Source organism: Cyclopterus lumpus, chromosome 3 (assembly GCF_009769545.1).
Source record: "Cyclopterus lumpus isolate fCycLum1 chromosome 3, fCycLum1.pri, whole genome shotgun sequence".
Lineage (NCBI taxonomy): Eukaryota > Metazoa > Chordata > Actinopteri > Perciformes > Cyclopteridae > Cyclopterus > Cyclopterus lumpus.
This window is the reverse complement of record NC_046968.1, coordinates 19,439,851-19,453,201: the sequence shown is the minus strand read 5'-3', so window position 1 is coordinate 19,453,201 and position 13,351 is coordinate 19,439,851. Positions and strand designations below refer to the sequence as shown.

The window sequence follows — 13,351 nt, the reverse complement described above, 5'->3', positions numbered from 1 at the left end:
TCTATCCTGCTCAATTCAGGTTCTGGATCACAAATCATCTTCTCTCCTTCTCATAAATATTAATATAATACTGTATTACCCATTGCCGTTGACCCTTAAACAAAACAAGAAAGCAAAATATAAAAAACATTGAATAGGTCTGACAAATTGCAACATCACAGAATAAGTAGAATAAAACCAAAAGGAACAGCAGAGGTTGTATAAACGTTGTGCTTCTTTAATTTCACTTTGTAAAGTCCTCCACTGTCCTAGTTGTATTTTAGTTTAAACTTTGTTATATTTAATATATATAGAGATAAATGTACACGTATAGTCCGCACTGAGGTTTGTCTCTTGTGGCAAGCAGAGGGCAAGCAGAGAGGCTACCAGGAGCACACTTCTTTTCCCTCTGTTTCTGGTTCGTCCTTTACTCAGTATTCATTTGTTTATTCATTCATTCATTGAACAGTTCTTCTTTGTGTGTCTCTTTGTCATTCAGTTTCTCCCATAGCCCCAAAGGTTGGGACGGAAGGCAGACGGTCTTTGTGAAAAAGAAGGACTTTACCCACTTTCTCTCTCTCTTTCTCTCTCTTTTACTTTCTTCCTGGAATCCCTGTTCCCTCGTTTTATTCCCTCAGGTCCTTTGTCATCTTTGGTTGAGTGTCCGACACTTTGGTGTCTGGGGAATAGGGTGGTGGGGCCGTTGGGGATCGCATTTCGAGGGAGTGGAGATACATAAGAGGGTCCATGTATAAATGAAGGTTGATGAAGGAGAGGAAAAGGTGACAAAGTGAGACGCTGACATGGATCATGTGAATCTAATCAAATTAATAGAGTTGTGAAGTTCAACCTTAAAGATCACTAAGTGTGTTCACCTTAAATACAGTATGCGCGTTTGTTGGTTATACTGAGTGTCTGGGGGAAAATGTTGAAAGAAAGCAGAGGAGAAGAAACTAGACTAAGACTTTGTGTGACCACTTATCTAAGGAAGAAGGATGAAATGGATGCCAGGACAGAAAGACATTGAGTTGAGAAGGACAGACAGGGATACAGGTAATTAGAGGTACAGACAGGGAGAAAGGTAGAGAGAGAAGTATTAGGGGGCGAGTAAGGGCAGTGTCTGTCACTTCTGACAGGTGGTGTAGCAGGAAGTGCTCATCATCTGTAGAGTAGCGACAGGATGCCGGAGAGGCCAAAGGTCAGCCAGCTGGCCAATGGGAGCGAGTGTGATCCCCCGATCAGAACTATGGAAACAGACAAAAAAGAGTACAGTTGTCTAGTTATTTTACACACATAAATACTTATAAAAATACTTATTCATGACTTGAAAATGTTTCATAGCAAAGTTCCCGCAGAACAGTGAAGATGACTCACTTTCTGCTAGACACCTATCACATTGCATCACTGCACTATAAAAATGAGGTTGCAGCAGTGTCACATCTTGGAGAAACACAATATGTTAAGGGTTCTCTATTCGACACTTGGAGCACTAAAATAGCATGAAACAACTATTTATCATCTATGTAAAGATGTCAGTGGCGTAATGTCGACCTGAGCAGAGAATGAAGTCACTCTCCCTGTGTTGTTATCTGAGCTTCTCTGTGCATTTGTTGCCAGCCACGAATGCCTATAAGTGCATATTTGTGCATGTGAGCGTGTTCGACTGACTAGCTAATAGCCGCCGCTCTGCACTGGGCTAATGTGGTGATTACAGCTGATAATGCCGCCCCGACCGACAGCTGAGAGCCCACTTCTCAGGTAAACACTGTCACCTCTGTCAGCATCTTTGCTGTTGTTTGAAATGCTGGCACTGTTGAAGTTGCTGACTCAGCCATTGCCACGTTGCGAGTCGTGGGGAAGCAATTCCTTTGCTCTGAATATCAGTACCTTAAAAGCTTATTTTAAAATGTCTACATGGGGCTTTACAAGACACCGACACACTAACTTTGCATTATCAGCCTTCTCTGTTTAAAGAGCAAAACTATGGAGCACCTTCAATGTTTTAATTGAGATATAAAATTATTGCTAAAAGAGAACCAACATTGTTCTCACGCTTAATAACCCAGTAGACACACGCATTTTCTATGTTTTGTATGTATGTGTTTGTGGATAAATGTCCTTCTTATTTTAGAGAACCTTTGGTGGCATCTAGTGATATGGTTGCAGACTGCCACAATACCCCTTTGCTCACCTCCTCCCATTCCAAGACTAGTAACGCCAAGAGCAAAACTGTGGTAAAGCTGTTCCCTAGCTGAAAGGCCATCTTCCTCATATTAACACTACTTTAGGGCCAAAGGAAATCACACAGCGTCTTTCAGTATCACGGTTTGGCACTCTCCAGCTCTCGTTGGACACAGTTTCTCAAGTTTTCCAGAGAACCTCGGAGGCCTACAGGTACCGCAAAAACCCAAACGATCTCTCAAGAGCCAGTGTTTAGAAACAAAGCAATGCTATTCACATCAGGACTCTGTAAATGACCTGCTTTCTACGTAGTCAAAAAGGGTAACAAAAACATAAGTTTTCATAATCAATTTTCTGCTAAAAACATACCCAGAAATGCTTCACACTGACCCAGTGACTTTTCTTTAAGCTTCCTGTGGACAAGGTGTTATAAATTAAATATGTGTACATATATATAATTATTTTGACCAATTGTCTAACAATAAAAAGAATGAAACACACGTATGAATCATCAAAGTAAAAATTACTTTTTCGCCCTTCCGAAATACACTAAAATTAAAAGGTCTACATGTTACATGTCATTTTGTGCCCCTTGTAAACTGTCAGGAATAAAAGGGCTAACCTTGACATTACATTAACCACAGGCTAAGTAGAAACTGCATGTATACATTATCGCTTTGGCCTACGGCTGTCTCTAAGCCTGAGGCTAACAGCAGAGGCATGTGCAATAAAAGAGCCCTGGTGCAAGAGTAATTTTTGGGTGAAGAAAGCATGAGAAGGATTGTAGAAAACTGGATCTGTGTTTTATGATTTACGTGGACAAAAGTGAGAGACTTGTCAGGGAAGAAAGAAAGAGTTGAGTGGAAATGGAAATCCGCGGAGGGAGACAGAACCAAGAATGAGGGGGCGGATGAGTCAACAAGAAAGAGGAACAGAGATTCACCATCGAGATCTTACACCATGACAGCTTTGAGATTATAATGAGAAAAAGAAGTTACAATTGATGTCATCATCGCCAATATGTGATGGATTGTTTTTCTTAGATTTTTTTCCCCCAGCAGGTTGTTATTATTTATGCACGTTTAGGATGCAGTACATACATCTTCAATGTGGTGTGATTGTATTTGTTCAGAACCTTGTTACTGATAAGACCGAACCTGCCAGTTAGACGCATGAGACCATCAAAGATTTCCTATTTATTTTAATTTGTTATAATCTTACTCTCACGCACAAAAGCAATTCATACAATGCACTCTCTCATTTATACACCAGCAGCATTCCAATGCAAATTACACATGCATACTGCTTGTATGAAAACGATCAGTATGATTTTAATCAAGGGTCCGTCCTCTAGGGATGAAATCAATATTTCTAATAAAGCTTTGATCCGCACATAGCAGACACACACATACACTCCCACACACACACACATTCCTATATATTTCGCGCCAATTGGAACGTAGTGTTTTACATCTCTGTCTGATTGTCTTTCCTTATCACTCAAGGTCTTGAAAAAGAGCATGAATATGCATTTCAGTCAGTATGTGTAAATGATCAAAGTCTATATTATATACGTGCACATGTGTGTATGCAGGGGGGGTGGTTCCAACTATTTCATAGTACAGGACGAGCGGAGGCATTTTAATCCACTCACATAAATCTGAGCCTTTAAACCTGCTTCTTTGTTTCTGAATCAATCAACCAATCAAAAAGGTTAACAATATCCAAACAATCACAGGTAGCAATACATTTCAAATGATTACCCAAACTGTCAATGTCAATGCCCACAAGATCTCGCTGAGCTACATCCTGGTGTCAATTTGAGCTGTTCATGTGTAAAAAAAAGAAGAAAGGAAGCAAGTTGAGAGTTCATTTGTATTAGTTCTGGTTTTGCACAATTCCCACATTCCCACAATAGGATGCAGCAGATCCATTTGATAGAAGAGTAACAAAGAGCTGAGGAGGGAACTCCTTAAATGGTAAAAGGAGAATACAGTAAAAGTTAAACTGTAAAAGACAAGCTCATGTTCCACCATCTCCTCTCTGGACACACAACTGAGCCAGGTAGATTTCTGTGATTTATGCAGGCAGAGTTGCACCAAACATGTCAGAGGCAATCATCCTTCATCTGCGGAGGACCACAGGATAACAGTCCCTTGTGCGTGCATATAGTTAACCTGAAGCAAATGTGTGTGAGAATGAGTTGTCAAATGTGTGTATTTGTGAGCATCTCTGTGCCTACGGTTGGGTAGAAACTGGTTTCATGTAATCGGGATTACAAAAAATAATGTACTATAATCTGCCCTGATCGCATTTGAAAACATGTGCAATCAAACTGTCTTACATTTCTGATGATGTCTGTAAATGCTGAATATACAAAATGCAGACAAAGAGAACAAAAAATTAAATTAAAACATTTTACACATTTTTGGGGGCTGTGTCAATTTTTTTGTATGAAGTGCAATATTTTCAAATGTTGATCTTCAAGCAATCTCTGAACCCATTGGCTGTCGGTCTGACGACAGAAAAGCCTCTGGGGGCAAGGGGCTATATTTCTGGGTTCTGTTGTAGCCAGCAGCATATCCGGGCCAAGACTTTTATTTGGTGGGCTGCTCATTGTTTACATGTACAACTTGATTGTGTTACAAGCTAATTTAAACCAATAAAACTGTAATTCGAGAATGCATTCCGGGCTATTTACCTGAATTCAACCAAAGTCTGCATATGCATATGAATACAGAATCGTTTTTACAGATTTAATTTGCTGATTAGATTTTTTCTTTTTTCTTCAATGGATTACTTCACTAATTACACATATGCAATGTAATGTGTATTCAGTACCTGACCCAACCTATCTCTGTGTCTATATCTGTCTTGTCCTGGCAACACAAGTTGAATGTAATCTTTCTCCAATCCTCATCATACTTCACAAACTCCATGGTGGTCTGTAATCTGTACTCAAGGACACATGCATTTGTGTTTTCTTTCAGTGGCGGAGACTCTTCAGTCGCTTGCCTGATTATTATTATTACCCATCTGCCACTGTATGTTTCTGCCTGAACAAAACCTGCAGGACACACATGCACATATGCGCATACTCGGAGAGCTGCGCTCCAGAGCTTTCCTCTTCCTGTTTACACCTTCATTCATTATTCACCCCATCCGCCAATGGCTTTACATGCGCTTGATGTGCACGATTGCACACATAAGCAGACGTATCACAACTGGGTGTTTGAGAAGGTAAAAAGCAGGATGTTAATAATTCACTCTCTCATTTTTTGCTGTTTTGTGGTGTTTCCATGGCTCTGTTTTTCTTGTCGTCGGGCCTAACAAACAGAACAAGTGAACTACACCATGCAGGTTCTCGCCACATGTTGCTGCATAACATCCTTTCTGTCGTACTAAAGTGTTGTTCTATTGCATGTCTGCTATTTCTAGAAGTGGTCCCTCATCCCTACCCTCATTGAGGGTGTTGTATGCTGTACATATACAGCATACAACACCCTTCTTTTGAGTGATTTGTCATGTTGGTATGTATACAAATAATTGACACTACAATTACTCAAACTGATAATAGTAAGAATACTTATCAGTAAAAGTAAGTCCAGTATACAGTTACTAATGCTCAAATAACATGAAGTCAAATCAATTATCATGACAACGATTAAAAGATCAGTAGTGTATTCGACCATAGTAATGAACATTACTATAGAACACACATTCTGATTCTTGTTGAGAGGGAACAGTAATGGCAGTGTGCAATAAGAGAACGGTGCAAACTGGCGGTTGTTGTGCACGTTTCTAGACAGAGAGAATGCAATGAAGGCTATATGAGAATTTAATGATGTTATGCGCATATGTGTGTGTGTGTGTGTGTGTGTGCGTGTGTTTTTTGCGTGCAAGCATGTTTACATGCGCTTCTTGGCTGGCAGAGGGCAGCTCTTACTGCAGCTAAACTGCTGGCAGGTTTTAGTTTCATATTCTCTTTCTTCTTTTAGTTCTTGGACCCGTTTCTCTCTCCTCCCCCCACTACTCCCCCCTCTCCTTTCTCTCTCTCTCTCTCTCTCACTCACCACACACAAACTCACACCTACTTTTGGTCGCTCTCTGTCTTTGACCTTTTCTCTGTCTCCATCTCCTCTCCACACCCTTACCCTTTAGGCTATTTGAGTCTCTCTCCACACGCTTACATGGACATGCACTCATTCCCTGTAACGGACTTGTTATTCTCTCTGGCTCACCCTTAAGGCAGAGTCGACCAACATTATTTATAAGTTGCAACATTGTATTTTCCTATTCTATTTATGGGCAGATCACTTGGTTTGACTCATCAAGCATGTCAGAATGAGGCGTGTGGAGAAATTGTGGTCAGTTTATGGAGTGAAACAACTCTCCTGGTGGACTGATGCTTTCGCCACTGTCTGATGCAGGTATGTCATTTTTTTCCCTCACTGCACAGAGATTCCTGTATATCTCATTCTCCTGTATGATGACACACTTTCTCTCTAAAGGCTAAATAACAGAACATTTCCCAGATCAAGAGCAGTGAGCGGTATACGGATAATGAAGGGTAGATGGCTTATAGAGAACACAAGGTAAGAGGAAAAGACCACAGGATATAATAATGGTGGGTGTGGAGGAGGCAGTGGGGCGGTGGTGTGGAACTTACAGGATGGGAAGTGAAGGGGAATGTGAAGTAAATAGAGCCATAGAGGCAGAGGAGGACAGCAAAAGATGACGAGGCTTCCATGCCGGTGCCCTGTGATGTCCACTTGTCCATCGTACAGCCCCCACATCAACAACAGCTTCTCTCTGCGCCACATTCCCACACCTCCTGAACACTAAGATGACGTTCAGTTCTCTTTCTCTTGTTCAATATATTCCCTTTCTGCTGCCCTTCAATTTATTTAGTCTCAGTTTAAATCAATTTAGTTCAATTCAATGTTTCAGCCTCTTAGGCAAATGCTTTGTTGGCATGTTTGATGAAACAAAAAGCTGTCAACCCTTTTTAGACATTAAAAAAAGCATATTGCCTCCCTTATTTCAGTCCGAATGCAACTGCATTTACAAACAATGTATGTGTGTGTGGATGGCGGAAGTTAATCACATTTGGCTTCTTTGGGTTTCTCTGGGGGTTTATGTCTATCTTACCTGTCTTACCTGCGCTGGCTACAGTGTTCCCCTGCTTGCACTTCCCGACGGTGATGGACACGTCGTCAATGGCAATATCTCCCTCGAAACCCGTGCCTCGAATTCCTTCAAACACAATCTGTTTCGGGTAAAAGACAAAGGGACAGACGGATGCTGGGTGAGTATACTGTTTATGACATACAGTATATCTAATGAGTGTAAAACACAGTGCCATGTTGGAACAAATTTGACTTAAATTAATATATGATGAGTGATTTTTACTTTAGCATCATGACTACAGCAAGTATTAAATACAATGTTGTTTTCACTGTTTATTTTGTTCCCATCTAAATAAAAAGTGTGATGATGATACATTGAACATAAAAGAGCTCACACTGGTCAAATTAATTAATTATATGGCACTAGCTTTGAAAAGGACAAACAGAGTAATAAGCAGTGCAGATAACAATATGCAGGTAGGTAGAATTAAGTATTTAGAAGTTGCATGCTTATCCCATAATCAGTTATGGACCCACAACAACAAAACCGAACAGCAGACTAGTCTGAGAACTTTCCAGGCGACTTCCCCATCTTAGCCACCAGCCATCTGGTTTTGACTGACAGCCTAATTACAGTGGTGTACCGAGGCACCCAGCTAATCAAAAACCCAGCGTATTCTGTGTGGAATACGAGGAGAAAAAAGAGCAAACAAACAATGAAACTTTGCAGCTCCAAAATAACAACAAAAACAACTCGCACAACTGATTGTATTTGTTGCACTGCAGACTTTTCCCCTTTGTTTAATTTTAAATATGATTGTCAAAATACTTGCTGTGTAATCATTTCTGGGGGATTTCCACTGCAACATTAATAATGGATCATTTGATCTGTTAAGTGTTTCATTTTTTTGTGACAGAAATGCGCTCCATGCACAAATTGTTGGATGGGCTCACACATATAGCAATATTTACCACGCCATCTAGCCCCTGAGCAAGGCACTGAAGCCTCAAGTTATCCCAGTCACATTCAGGATCAGGTGTGAATGTTTGTTTGAATATGATGCTGATTGAAATACTGCCTGCTTATATACCCGTATAGCAGGTGCATACATAGAGGGGTGCCAAATATGCATGACTGGCCACACTTTCAGACCTCCATCTGTTAACACCAATGTGCTGGGCTACAGTATCAACAGAGTATTTAACGTGATAAACCGGCAGAACAGGCCTGCTGTCAACTTGTGTGTAAATATACCAAGCAGAAAAGCCTCACCCAACCCTTTATATGTTCTGAGTAAACGAAAGGTGGGGAATGCTGTATTCTTGCACTGATAGGGCAATCCATTACCTGTGTTTTAATCTGGAAGTGTTGCCATTAACAGCAAACAGCGCCATCAGTTTGAAGTATCAAACAGAAATTCATGGGGCAGATACCAATAAGCTATTCGTCGCCATGGACATGGAGAAGCATGACTGTGTGCATGTGGAGTAATATCTCCAGTTCACCCGTGCAGTTTTATCACGAAAAGTCAAGTTCAAGGTGAAGGAAGACAGACAGTGTAAATGTATAATTCCTTAAAGTCCTTCACCAAAATGAGGTTATTGTAGCTCTTCCTCAAGAATCCATGGGATTTGTTTCCCATTGGTTCACTTGAAGACGCAGCCTAGCTCCTACAAGTGTGTATACAAGAAACCCTATAATTTCCTCGCTGTTTCTCTCTTTACGTCTTACAATTTACTCCAAATAGAGAGCTCAATCAATTACATTCATAAAGGGGAGGGAAACACAAGAGCAACACCACCTCTTTCCCACTTGCTTTACAATTTACTCCCTGAGCGAGAGATCTTCTTTGAATGCATAAATAAAATAATTAGGAGAACCTTGAAAATTATTGGTCTGTGTGGAAGGAGAAAGAAAAGAAGTGCAGCAGCACAAGCTGTATGGCTTTAGCTGGCCGGCTCATTTGTGCAAAAAAGGCTTATTTGATTCACTCAGCAGAAGGTAGCTGTGAGGGAACTACAGGGTAGTAGAGGGAAGAAGATAATTGGTCAAAAGGCCATGGTCATCTAATTTATAAACGCTACAGTGCTGTTTCTTCATCGTGTGGCTGTGGTTAACACTTTATTTTATTTATATACTTTCTTCCTCAAGTCCTGTCTTCTATGTAAACTAATAGAACCAGCTGAGCATTCTGCCTGCCTCTCTGCACCTGCAAGCACGTCTGCACTAAAGAGGTTGTAGCAGAGGCACCAGATTGTTGTATAATTACAAGATGAGAAAAATAATTGGGAGATGGAAGCCAAAAGACTAACAGCGGCATTGACACATATGCGGAGAACGACAGCACAAATAACCATTCTACCACATGACAACGCAACAACGCGGTGCGCCATCATTTTCTCTCAGATGTCAAACTGAATGGCACAGAACAAAGTGATGCCAACCTAATGATTTTCTAAGTTTATTTTTCTGGAAAGGCTCAGGGAAACAGGCCTGTGCCCTTTCACTGAAATGTTCACTGTCGACAGATCAAGTGCCTGCAGGGCCGCACACTTAAACATCACTGCTGGAGACTGTGTAGCTCATATGTCTCAAGAGTGGCAAGTTTGCTTGATACACATTAATGGAAAATTTTTAGGAGTGTATAGGGCACTATAATCATTATTTCTTAACTTTACTTAAAAGTATTAAAAAAGTGTGTGTGTGTGTTTGTGTGTGTGTGTGTGTGTGTGTGCGTGCGTTTGTGTGTGTAACTGCAGGATCAAAGGGTGTCAGGTTGGCGTTGTGAATATGTCGTTTTGTTGAGCCTTGTAACCTCTAATGTTCCCATTGATGTGCTGTCCATATACCAGAGGGGACAGATAGAGAAAGAGGTAGAGAGAGAGAGAGAGAGAGAGAGAGAGAGAGAGAGAGAGAGAGAACAAAAGAGAAAGAAAGAAAGAGAGAGGTAGAGAGCCAGCTTTGAAATGCCGGTGCAGAAGAGAGTCGGTGCAGTGTGAGGCACACAAATGTGGGTTGGCCTGGTTTCCAAAAAGCCCCTCAGGTACCAAACACTGCAAGGAACACAGATGGCCTCTGGGTAATCCACAGAGGAGCGAATGGGGACACAAATAATCTTCAACAACATGTTACCTCTTTTTTTGTATCTCGATTGATTTTATGGTTACATGTAGTTTGTGCTTTAAACATCTCAGCGAACAACCAGCTTCAAGGCCAATTCACTCTCATTATTTTAGATTTTTAAAAAAGGAACAGGATTGACAAGCTTGCAGGAGTGAGGCAGACGGCGGTTCCATGCAACAATAAAAACATTCAACAACAGCAATCGCTACAGATATAATGATTGACAATGTAATTATGAAGATGTTTTTTGTGTATCGGCGGCTCAAACAAAAGAGTTTAGTTTCCCTTAAATATTCAGTGAACCCAAATCAAGACCAGAGAAGCTCATACAGCGGCAGTTGACATTTCACAAGTTCACAACTTGAATATACACAGCAAGTAATCATGGAGAGCAGGCAGGACACTAATTCAATTATAATGCTTCCTTATCGGTTGACTTTTATTGCAGATAGTTTCCACTGAGTACAGTCAAGGCCTTATATTAATGCAAGCCATAGGCTGGGGTACACCTCATTTACAGAAGTGGGAAAAGAAGCAGTTCGCAAAGACATCCTTACTTTTGTTGGACGGAGTACAAAGAGACGGGAAATGCAGAGACGAGTGGCAGCGCCTCAAAGGCCTTCGGTGTATGGAGTCAGTGAGCTGTGCACAGGACGAGAACGTTTGTGTTCTCCATGGACATGCTCTCAACATGAAGCAGAAATGAAACAAGCATAAATATGCAGTCACTCCTACACTCTGTGGAACAAAATAACATTTGTTTCAAATAGCGATCTCCTAAGAATTCAACAGAATTAGAAAATCATATGAATATTGTTCAAAGGGGACATTTTAGATAATAGACACAACAAGGTTTATCGCTGTTTATTTTTTTTCTTGTGAATTAAAGTTAATGGTTTCTACAAATGTAGACAAAAATACTTAACATTAAACTGTAAAGCACAGTACTCAACAATCTCTGGAGTATTCAGCTCAAGGCCAGTTAATAGAGGCTGATTCTGCAAACTGCATCCAATTAACATGATCACATTGCTGTAAAAAAAAAACAACACTTCGCATGGAGTCAATCTGAAAATGTCAACACGTGTCACCCAGATGTGACCTAGTCTCCGAGACGTCAACCATTGGTTTGTGGGCTTCTGTTTTGAAGCCTTGAGTCCTGCATTTTGGCCATCAACATCTTGTTTTTTTTAAACCAGACGAGAGTGTGGTACAACTGAATGCTGTCTAAGACATTTTTAGGCAACCAAAACGGTAACAATTAAACTTTACTAACTAAAAAAACACTGTGAAAGGGTTAAAGATATCAGACGGTAGCGGTTTATCAATCCCAAAGTAGCCACTCCTTAGAGCACAACCTGCTCTATCACCTATGAACATCATGCTGTATTGAAGAAGACTTGAAACTAGCAGTTGAGACCATAAACTCATGTTTACAATGTTTACATAATAAATCAGGCGAGAAGTAGACTCATAGACTTCAGGTTCTCCAAGTGGTTCTCAAACTTTTTCTGACACGCCCCACTTTGGAGGAAGAAACATGTTCATGCCCCACCGCCCCAATAAAATGGTACTGACTTTTTATTGAAATAACTTTCTGTGACTCCTCCATCTGTGCATTTTCAAATAATAGAATAAAGAAAATTGCTATCACTTTCAAGTAAACCAAATGTGCAATCACTTTGTTAGAACAATGCAAATAAAGTTATATGCAAAAAAGCACACTGGCAAAGAAATAGCTTATTGGGACTGCAATTAACCTGTTTTGCGCTGTATATCTTTTCAAGATAATAACAATAAGTGCAACCTGTGAAAAACTAAACAAAACAAGTTCAAATAATTGTAAATAGTGTGCAAGATAATAAAGGTTGACTTGCAACAACTGGAAAAGCACAGGTGATACACACACATTGTTAACTATACCTCTGTAGATAGTGGGGGATTGGTTCATCCATTCATATGGAATTATACAACATAGCATTTGAAATGAATAAGCTAGCACGGCACTGGAAAAATTATGAATCCTGTGTAAAGATGGAGGGGGTACTGGCAGCGCAATCTGAGGTTATAGACTTGTTATCACAAAAACACACAACAAAACAGAGCGAATAAATCTAATTTTTTCAACACCCTCAGTGGGCATGGGTAAGAGCACATAACATTCTGGGGATTTATCAATACAAGCAAAGCTACTCCTTTACTTGGAATGACCCTATCATCTGTTTAGAGTAAAAGGTATTTAGTTATTTATTATTTGACATGGCTGGCAAAAGGAAAACATAAATTAAAAGATCTCTACCTTCCTAAAGGCTTCCCATAAGCTACACTCTGCCTCAATATTCTACAAAAAAATGTCAAATAATCAAAGACATGTCAAAAAGATCTTGGCAATGAGATTAGTGAAGATGTATGTCGAGAAATAATATTGAATGTATGCTGGACTACAAGGGATGCAAGAAGCAAGTTTATCCATTACAAAATTGTACATACATTTTATTGTACACTTCTGAAACTATAAAATGGCCTAATGCAGGATAATATATGTTGGAAATGTAACAAAGAAATGGGCACCAATGTGATTGCTCTAATGTGATGCCTCTTTGAAAGGTAGTACTGAAGAACCTAGAAGGGCGGCTCAAACGGCCTTTACCAGAGTCCCAACAATTATGTTTACTAAGAGACAAATAGTTTGTGTCACCAGGCTTTACCAAAGCAGAGATCAGCAATTAACAGGTTTCACGTTGGCAGCAAGGCTTATTCTGCAAAACTGGAAGATCCCACAGTGAAAAAAATGATTCGGACCCCTTGTAGATATTACTTGATTTAATCAAGGTAATTTCACTGATTTTTAATGTTAGTGAATCCTACTTATCTTTTTTAATTAATCTTAACTCATACTTCCATGGTTTACGAAAAGCTAATTTCCTTCATTTAAAGG

General features: G+C 40.1%; 1 protein-coding gene across 1 annotated transcript in view; it reads right to left on the bottom strand.

Annotated features, from left to right (window-relative positions):
• Window positions 1-310: 310 nt before the first annotated feature.
• Window positions 311-13,351, bottom strand: part of LOC117725867 (MAM domain-containing glycosylphosphatidylinositol anchor protein 1) — a 150,709-nt gene continuing 137,668 nt past the window's right edge. Inside the window, exons 17-18 of the mRNA XM_034525735.1 lie at window positions 7,312-7,429; window positions 311-1,223 (exon numbers count right to left, since the gene is read on the bottom strand). Coding sequence (XP_034381626.1) covers window positions 1,138-1,223; window positions 7,312-7,429 — 204 coding nt within the window. The 3' untranslated portion in view covers window positions 311-1,137. The remainder of the gene's footprint in view (window positions 1,224-7,311; window positions 7,430-13,351) is intronic.